At 58.6% G+C, this 8,993-nt stretch overlaps 1 protein-coding gene across 2 annotated transcripts; it reads right to left on the reverse strand.

Moving 5' to 3' along the window:
* Positions 1-425: 425 nt before the first annotated feature.
* On the reverse strand, positions 426-8,230 carry LOC147652117 (maestro heat-like repeat-containing protein family member 7). Of its 2 annotated transcripts, none has more exons than XM_086897021.1 (16): positions 5,743-8,230; positions 5,326-5,390; positions 5,056-5,208; positions 4,778-4,888; positions 4,553-4,701; positions 4,148-4,295; positions 3,754-3,941; positions 3,534-3,671; positions 3,127-3,241; positions 2,817-2,954; positions 2,408-2,584; positions 2,120-2,275; positions 1,867-1,968; positions 1,438-1,540; positions 1,125-1,185; positions 426-813 (listed from the first exon to the last, which is right to left on the reverse strand). In XM_086897021.1, exons 1-15 carry the CDS (start codon positions 5,858-5,860, stop codon positions 1,127-1,129), a joined length of 1,920 nt encoding a protein of 639 aa, XP_086753147.1. In that variant the 5' UTR covers positions 5,861-8,230; the 3' UTR covers positions 426-813; positions 1,125-1,126. The 2 variants fall into 2 exon arrangements, with proteins under 2 accessions (XP_086753147.1, XP_086753148.1); XM_086897022.1 differs by having other exon boundaries at positions 4,778-4,885; positions 5,743-6,136.
* Between the last annotated feature and the right edge of the window lie 763 nt (positions 8,231-8,993).

Consider the following 8,993-nt stretch of genomic DNA (forward strand, 5'->3'; position numbering starts at 1 on the left):
CACCATGCCAATAACAGCCTCATTATTACTGTTCCTCTTTCACAGGTTAACTTCCCATCAATTGATCAATCCATTGTTCCTCTTAAGGGTCAAATTCCCAGCAGTTAACCCATAAGGTTTCCTTCAAAGTCTGTTCTTCGCCATCCTGTTGACGTGCACAACAGAGGACAGAACACGGCAGGGCCTTAGACACAACTTTGGTCCCTGACACACCCAGGCTCCTTGTCCCACTACTGGCCTTCAGTAACACCTTGAACTCCACAATGCTGTGGAGCCGGGCCTTCAGCACAGGGACCTTTCCAGCCTGATCTGCGCTCCTTCCTCTGCGTCTCTGCACAAAACACGGTGCAGGACAGAACGGCAGGAGGGGCCTGTGTGTCACAGTGCTCTGGATTTGTGTCCCTTCAACTCCAGACAGATGCAGGTTAAGTGAAAAAGGCAAACTGTTTATTAATGCAAGGTGAAGCAAAGGGATGAGCTGGAAAGGGAAAGAAGGGGATGGGCATGGACTGAGGGCTGGAGGTAAGGAGCTGTCAAAAGGGAGGAAGAATAGAGGGAAAAAAGGGGATGGGCACAGTCTGAGGGCTGGAGGGAGCTATCTACAGGCTGGGAGAGGGCTGAAGCCCTGTGAAAATCCCACAGGCTCAGCTGTGCCAGTTGTCAGCTGTGCCTGGATCTCCAGTGGCACTGGGAGGTGGTGTCCTCTTCAGTGTCTCCTGCTGCTGTTCTTGGGACACTTGTTCACTGGCAAACTAAGCTTGCATATTCAGATTCCTGTGGGATGGAGTGGTGTCTTTGTCGGGGCTTCAGTGGCTGGAAGAGAGAGGACAAGAGGCACGGTCAGGGCATGCATCTGCAGGGATCCTAGGAGACATTCCTGCCAAGGACATTCCACCTGGCTCTTGCAATGGCCACAAGAGAGAACGAGATAAAAGGATCAGCCAGAAGGTGCTGGCCACAACTCCCACCCCTGTCCCTGAAATCTCTCTTCTCTCTGCCCGCACTGCCCTCACCGAGACAGGGAACGAAGCACTCTGCAGCTGGGCCAGGGATTGCAGCTCCCGTCCCAGGCATTGCAACTGCCCCCTGCCAGCCCCCAGTGCCAGCCCGCTGCTCTCACTCACCCTCACTGAGGGTCTGCAGCTCTTCCTTGTGCGCCCTTGTTCATGAACATCCGGGCCATCCCTGGGAACACAGAGCCTGTCAGGGCCCTGGCAGCACAGCTCCCTGCCAGCGGCGCTGCCAGCCCTGGGGCCACACGGCCTCCCGCCCCGGCAGGGCTCAGCCCCAGCCCTTGCCGCATCCTGACTCAGCCCAAGGGCACGGCTGCCAGAGGCCGGCAGCAGCCCCGAGGGCAGCCGGGGCTCCAGGGCGCCGGGCCCGGGTGCCGCTGCCGGGACAGCAGCAGCCGGGGCCGGGGCCGGGCTCGTGGCTCACCCATGAAGCTGACGGCCGCCTCTCGCAGGGACTCCTGTGGGCTGTCCAGGTATGGCAGAGCCCGGCTCAGGTGCTCGGCCGCTCGGCTCTCGTCCTGTTCCAGCTGCAGAGAGCGGCAGGAGGGAAGGGTCGGTGCGGGCTCTGCCCCTCGACCGGGCGCTGCCTGCGGCCAGCCCCGGCCTCCCGTGCCCGCCCAGCCCTGAGGCACCGGGCAGCAGCCCCACTGGGCTGGGGCTCCATCGGCACCCGGCTCAGGGCCACAGGAGCCTGAAGAGGAACCCGTGTGTCCCAGGGAAGGGAGCAGCGTGTGAGGCACAGGCTGGCTCCCATGGGTGCAGCACTGGGCCACAGCTGCCAGCCCCACACACTGAGCCCCGGGGACAGGGAGCTTCTCCAGGCTGAGGCTGGGGTTTCCAGGCCGTCCTTTACCACACATTCGGTGATCTTCGACAGATCCTCTGTTGGCAGCACACACAGGAGCTCTGTGTTCTTTAAGAAGGTGGCAGCACAGTGCAGCGTTTCCCGGGAGGCCTGGAGAGATGCAGAGATGCCATTGCTGCCCAGGGCACAGGAGTTGCATCCCTGTGCCAAGGCCAGGAGGAGGCCGCAGCCTGGGAGGCAGCAGGGCAGGAGGCAGCCCAACCGCCTCCCAGTGGTCCACCAGCATCACACAAAAGCTCACATCAGCCACGCGCTGGTTGTCGTCGTGGCAGTGCAAAATGAGCGGGAGCAGGCTCTGCTTCACAATTCCCTCCATTGCATTTTTTCCCTCTTCCAGTACCAGGTTCATCGTATTGCGGAAGAGGTGAATGGAGAGCACCTGCACGTGGCTTTTGTCCTGGAGGAAGGAAGGAGGAAAAGATCTCAGCGCCAACTTCTCCAGCCCACCTGGGCAAAGGCCTGAAAATCCACAGGCCCAAAGTTTGTGTGGGCAGTAGCCAGTGCCCGTGGCCGGGGCACAGAGCCTTACATGGTCAAAGAGGAGCACAAGTGGCTCAGCAAGCTTGGGGGCAGCAGTCCTTGATAAATGAAGACTTCTTCTCTTCAGCACATTTGTGAGCACAGACAGAGACATGCCGACCACTTCCCCGTCTGCGTCACTCAGCAGCTGCAGGAAGCTTTGACACAGGCGGCGTATAGGTGTGGCCTGTGTGGAACACAAGGCTGTGCTAGGAAGCCCTGAACGGCTGCAGCGCCAAGACCGCCCTGGCACTGCAACCCCACCCTGCTGCTGCCGGGCCCAGAGGCCAAAGGCCTGTCCCAAAGCACTGAGGCAGGTGAGGCAGGAGAGCTGGGAGCAGCTGCCTCAGCTCCTGAAGCCCAGCCAGCCCAAGGGGCTGCTTTGCCCAGCACAGCTTCAGCTGCTGCCCCGTTCTCACCATCGAGGGTTCCTGGCTGAGCACCACGAGGCCTCTGAGCGCCAGGCGACGCCTCTGCCTGCACTCGCTCTGCAGGTGCTTTGATGTGATCTCAAGGACACAGTACCCACAGTCACTCAAGTTCAGGCAATCCAGGACCTGAAAGGCACAGGGCAGTGACAGAGGAGCTGGCTGGCAGGAGCCTGGAACTGCACAGGGCTGGGCCCAGGCAGCAGCACAGGGCGCGGGCACCGTCCCAGGCAGCTGTGGCTATGCAAGGGGACAGGGCTGGCAGGCAGCTCAGTGAGGTAGTGCTGGCCATGGGGCTCACCTCCACAAGGAATGCCAGGGAGGACAGATCCCAAGGTGCCTCCTCCCTGATGAGCCTCCGGACAAATTGGTGTGCCACATGGTAACACAAGGGCGTCAAGTCACGGCGCATCACCCTGGAAGGGGGGAAATGGCACCAAGACACAGAGGTGGGGGGTGGGGGGAGGCCAAACCTCTCCCAGGGATGACTCATGGAGATCTGGCCTTTCCCCAGCATCCCTGGGGGGACCATGGGTGCTTTGGGACCATGGGGCTCCTTCTGGGCTAACCCTCCTCTCAGACTTCTCTAGTCTGCTCAGCCATCCCTCAATGGCAAAGCCCTCTGCCCAAAACCACAGGGACTGTGGTAGGGCACCCTGGGGGGCACAGGGCACACATTTCAGAGGCAGTGGCGAGAAGGGGTCTCACCTGGCCAACAGACCCACGGCATAGTGCTGGGTGTCAGCACGGAGCAGCGTTTCCCAGCCACACTTGCGCTCCATGGCCATCAACTCGTTGTCATAGTGCAGAAAGCAGAGCAGAGCCTTCATGGCCTGCACTGCAAAGCTGTGTGCAGAGCAAAGGCCAGGTCACATTGGGTGCGCTGGTGTCAGCCACAAGGGCATGGGAAGGACAGGAGGACTGGCACCTGTTGGGTTTTCCGGGAAGGCGGTGTTGCTCCTGGCATTCTCTCCAGAAGTTATCAACTTCTGCTGGCATCAGCTGTGTGGTGGTGAAAACGTGCAACAGCAGAGCCGCAAAGAGAGAGTCGGAATAATGCATCATGGCCTCATGGCTCTGAGGCACTTGCATAATCACCCAGAGCACCAGAGTTGCCTGCAAAAGAATCACACCAAGACAGCGCTCAGTGCTAAGGCGTCCATGGGGCAGGGCCCGAGGGGAGATGCACGGGGAGCAGCGGGCCCGGTGCCCCCTGAGCCTGCCCCTAGCCCAGGTTTCAGCCCAGCCTGAGGCAAGGAGAGGATGAAGAGCTGCTGGAGAAGCAACCTAGGGGACAGGCAAGGCCAGTTCCAGAAACTCACAGCCAGAGCAAAAACGTCCTTGTTGTCCTCATCAGAGGTGCAGATGCTGCAAAGGGGCCAGTTCTCCATCACATGGAGCAGAGTTGGCAGCACCTTCTCCATTGCTGGTCCTGATGAGGCTATGGCTTGCCACATCATGGCAGCAGCTCTGTGGGATCAGAGCTCTGTGTCAGGGGTGTCTCAGTCACAGAGCCATGCCCTGTGTAGCTGTGGGGTCCCAGGTGACAGAGCCCCAGTGCCCTGAGGGGCAGGGAGGGAGCACTGGCAGCAGCCTCAGGAAACAGAGGGGCCCGAGGCTCCTGGACCTCTCTGCCTGTTGGGCAGAGCCCATTGGACAGGCTGTGCAGGGCGATGGGCCCTAAAGGCCGCTGAGCCCTGAGCTCTCAAGGCACGTGGGCCCCATACCTGTCACAAGATGAAGCACAGCGCAGGAGGGTCAGCACCACATCGTCCGGGTGTTCTTCAGCCAGCTTCACCATGTTAGTTGGAAGCCTGGCATCCACCGTAACAGAGCACATTAGATGCTGGTGGATGCTCCGTACAATAGCTGGCACCTAGAGTAGGAATGGGGAAGACTTGGAGTGCTGTCCAAGGCAGCAACTTCCCCAGCTTCTCCCAAGAAGTGCTTACCGTCCCATCACACTCTGCTGGCCTCAAAGGCTGAGGGGGCCCTGTGGATGTGGCTTGAAGAGGCACAGGATCCTGGGAGACCTCCAGTTCCGGCCCCTGGCTGGCTACCTGCTGGTCAGAAGGAACAGTCCCCTTTCAAAAAAATCCATATTAGGTGCATGACTCATGGTGGGAGGGGGCACAGTGTCAGTATTTGTGATGCCCTGAGTCTCTCTGGGGTTTGGAATGGCCATGTCCTCAATCAGTACCACATCAGAGTTTGCCCTGTCATCACTCACCACAGCGTCCGAGTCTTGTGAGGGCGCAGCTGAATCTGGGCTGACATCAGGCTCTGCCTGGAGCTCGGTCAGCCCGGAGTCAGGCTCAGCTGTGCCCTCAGTTCCTATGGGGCTGATCTTTCTATGCCGAATTGGCAGGAACTGGCGGAACCTCTGTGCAGAATGAAGAAAGGACAGGGAAGAGAGGCATGTTCCATGGAGTGCTGCAAGTGCAGAGCTGGGCCGAGCAGTGACAGCAGGCCCAGCCCAGGTGGGGATGGCTGCAGGTACCTTCAGCGTTTTGCGGAAGCGGCCCTGGGCAGGCTCCTGCTCTTGTCTCTTGTCCATGGCTGCATCTGGAAAAGAGCAGCCAGAGCTGAGGGACTGCGGGAGAGGCCGGAGAACACAGCCCAGCCTTGCACTCCCCAGGCAGGGATAGCCCTGGGGTGGCTCAGGGGATGGAGCACGGCCACTGGCGGGCGTCAGCCCCAGCCCTTCTTCTGTCCTGTCCTTGGGCATGTCCACATGGGATGGGATGGGATGGGATGGGATGGGATGGGATGGGATGGGATGGGATGGGATGGGATGGGATGGGATGGGATGGGATGGGATGGGATGGGATGGGACGGGATGGGACGGGGCGGGACGGGACGGTGCAGGGCCCAGCTGGCTGCAGCTTCAGCCCTGCGGCCCAGCTATGCCACTCACCATCCTGCCCTTGCTGGAACTGCTCCGGCTCTTCAGGGTGTTCTGCTGGGGCAGCTCCACGGTCTGTGCTTCTATTCCGTCGGAACACCCTGAATAGCCTGAAGAATCTGCCCGCCATGACAAAATCGGGCCTTGGGAGCACCGTCTAAAGAGATGTTCTCGGGAAGCTCCGGCTCACCAATTCCCACAGTCTGCTCACAATGTGAGCTGTAGGAATTACGCCTTGGAAAAGCTCCGGGTCAGGCACTAACGAGTGGGCTGTGTGGGGGCTCCTCACAGCACCGCTCTGGCGTGTCCTGTCCCGTCGCATGCACCAGGCACTCTGGTGTGGTCTTGTCACCGCCAGCTCTTGTCCATTCCACCGTTCCATTCCACGGTTACCAGGCTGCGCCGTGTCACTAACGGCCCTTGCACACCCTGCCACCTTCCTGGTTCTGCCCCATCCCCCCAGCGTGGCCTACGTTGGAAGGTATCCCTTGCCCAAAGTGTCTAAGACAGGATCTTTAGGAACACCTCAAACCATCAGCAAACACTGCCCTGCTCTGCAGGCTCAGGGCAGCAGAAGGAGCCCCCAGGGCTGCCGACGCAGGCGCAGCAGGAAGGGCACGGGGCCTTGCACAGAATCTGTACAGGGGCCTGGCAGCACTGAAATCAGCAAGTGTGGCAGAGTCCCCACCGAGGCAGACCTGCCACCCCAGCCAAGCCCTGGCAGTGCTGGTGCCCTTCTCCTGCCCCAGAGACCTGTGCCCCTGGGGGGTTTCTGTGCCACAGGGCGAAAGCCAAAGCCCATGTGCAGTGGGGGCTGGGCTCCTTCCTGTAGGGGTCTTGGCAGGAGCTCCTGGAGCTATTGCTGGCCACTCTTGCTATCTGTCAGATGATGTTGCTCCTTCCTGGAATGATGTTTTTCATGGAAGGGGTTTGCAGTAGCACAAATGTTCAAGGCCCCAGTTGCTGCGTGTCTGTCTGTGTTACAGCTGATGCAAGTCAAACATTTCCTCCAGACATAGAATCCTGCTTGAACAGTCACAGAGCTACATCTATTTTTACATTATGTTTGTAATTTTAATTTTTTTTAAGTTTTCCAGAGCCTGCTGACTGTTTTTAAGGTTTTCTCTCTATCCCCAGTGCACATTCTCCAGAAATTGTGCTCTCACATCCTTTTGCATTTATTAAAGTTACCTGCAGTGACCAGTCAATCAAAGCCCTGGGAAAACTTTAAACTTCAGGGTGAACCCAGACAAAATATTTATCTCCCACAACTGAAGCCATGAATTGCCAAGTACTGTCCCCAGTACACCTGTAGGCGTGCTGATGCCATTTCAAAGGGGTTGCCAATGAAAACAAATTTTAATATTTTTGTAGTTTCCACATTGGAATTAAAATCCCTGACTAGAAAAATCACATGTCAAAATTTTTAGGACTCTTACAAACCAAAGCTGTCATTTTCACCCTGCATTTTAGAGTCTCTGAACAGTCACACAAGGTTTTAGTTCTACACTAGTTTAGACACTACAGAAAAAGTCCTTGGTGTTCGGCTATAACTTTACATCAGCATATATTCCTGATGATTATTTTAGGCAGGAGCAGCAAACTCAAGAATGAGCCAAACAGGCTGTTCCTGTGTTCTCATGTCCTGAGTCTCTCTCTCTCCGTGTCACGATGGCGCCAAGGTCGCTGCCTTGGGACACCGGAGTGTGGAAGGCGAGCCCGCCCTCAAGCACGGCCATCCAAGTCAGTCACGGGCGCAGGCTGCAGCTGAAGCTGCCAAGCGTTGCTGTGAGGCTGGCAAGTCAAGAGAAAGCCATTGTGGCCAATTCTGCTGAGGCCTTTTGCCAAACCAAAGGCAGCTGTGCCCACAGCCTCCCCCTGTCTGGCAGCCGGCTGCTGCGGACGCCTCAGTTCGCAGGTGCCGACGCTGGGGCTGCTGCTGTTCCTGTGCACATTCTGCTGCTGTTTCTGTGGGCTCCAGAGCCGCTTGGGCAGCAGCCACTGGGCAGCCCTGCTGGAGGAGACACCGCCGCCCTCCCCATGGTGGCAGCAGCTCTGCGGGCCCCGAGCTCTGTGTCAGGGGGGCCTCGGTCACAGCAGCGTGGCCTGGGCAGCCGCGAGGGCCCGGCCTGGCCGCCAGCCCTGCCTCTGCCCACTGCCCCTTGTCGCAGGCACCCAGTGGGCATGGCCTGGCAGCACCCCCTGCCCTCCATGTCCCCAGCCAGCCCAGGCTGAGCACACCTCGGGCTGACCCCACCCTCCTGGAGGTGTACTGTCCCAGCCCCAAGGGCTTCTGCTGCAGGCCTGGCAGACATTTTGGGGAAGCGCCAGAACAGCCGGGTGTCAGGAACCAGGCGGCTGCCCGGGGGCTGCTTATGGCCTCTGACACCCAGTTCCTCAGGTCTTCCCACCACCCCGGCCCCTCAGGGGCCTCCTGTCCCCTTGGAGTCTCCTGACACCCACTCCCTCACACATCCCCCTTGTGCCTTCCCACGGCCTTGTCCCGTCAGGGCCTCCACAGCCCCTCATCCCTTCATGGCCTCCCAGCAGCCTGTTCCCTCAGGGTCTCCCCCAGCGTGGCCCGCCAGCAGCGCCGCAGCCCCACAGGAGCTCCAGAGGAGCTGCATCAAGAGGCACCTGGGAGCCCTCAGCAACCCAGCCATTACTACACGGGCACGAGGACACAGATGGCGCTTCCTGGCTGGGACAGGGCTTGTGCCTTCAGCAGAACCACCAAAGGCCAAGGGGTTTCTGGCCATTTTCCCTGCACCACTGCACACCCTGGCAGGTTGCTGAGCACGAGCACCCTTTTCCCTCTCTTCTCCGGTATCCTGCAGACCTTGGGCAGCAAAAGAAAGCTCTTGGGAGTCTGTATATTTAGAACCTATCCTATATTTACATAGTAAACAAAAACAAAAGTAAGGAAAGAACAATTTTGCAGAAAAATAAAATCCTGGCTGGCTCAGGTGGCCCCAGCAGACAGAGCCTCCCAGATCAGCTCTCAGCAGAGCTCCAGCAGCGCATCCAGTCAAGGCCTGAGCGATGAGACCGTGTCCTCTATGCCATGTGGAGCTGATCTTGCAGGTTTCCAAAGATGGAATACTGAGTTCTCTCTACTGCCTGGAGGATATAAAATTTTTGAATTGCCGGGCTTCTGATGGCGGGGCTGATGTTGTGTGCCATAACTTCAAGGGTTGGAAGAGAGGAACAGAGCTGTTAGCATTCAGGAACACACATAATCACGGAATGATTATATGAAGGTG

Source organism: Cyanistes caeruleus, chromosome 7 (assembly GCF_971803275.1).
Source record: "Cyanistes caeruleus chromosome 7, bCyaCae1.hap1.1, whole genome shotgun sequence".
Classification (NCBI taxonomy): Eukaryota; Metazoa; Chordata; class Aves; order Passeriformes; family Paridae; genus Cyanistes; species Cyanistes caeruleus.

Coding starts and splice junctions, on each gene's coding strand:
- LOC147652117 (XM_086897021.1), bottom strand. CDS start 5,860: ATGGCGGGCAGATTCTTCAGGCTATTCAGGGTGTTCCGACGGAATAGA. Junction 2,276..2,407: donor TTGTGCTCCTCTTTGACCAT/GTAAGGCTCTGT, acceptor TCCTTCCTCCAG/GACAAAAGCCACGTGCAGGT. Junction 1,969..2,119: donor ACAACCAGCGCGTGGCTGAT/GTGAGCTTTTGT, acceptor GCATCTCTCCAG/GCCTCCCGGGAAACGCTGCA.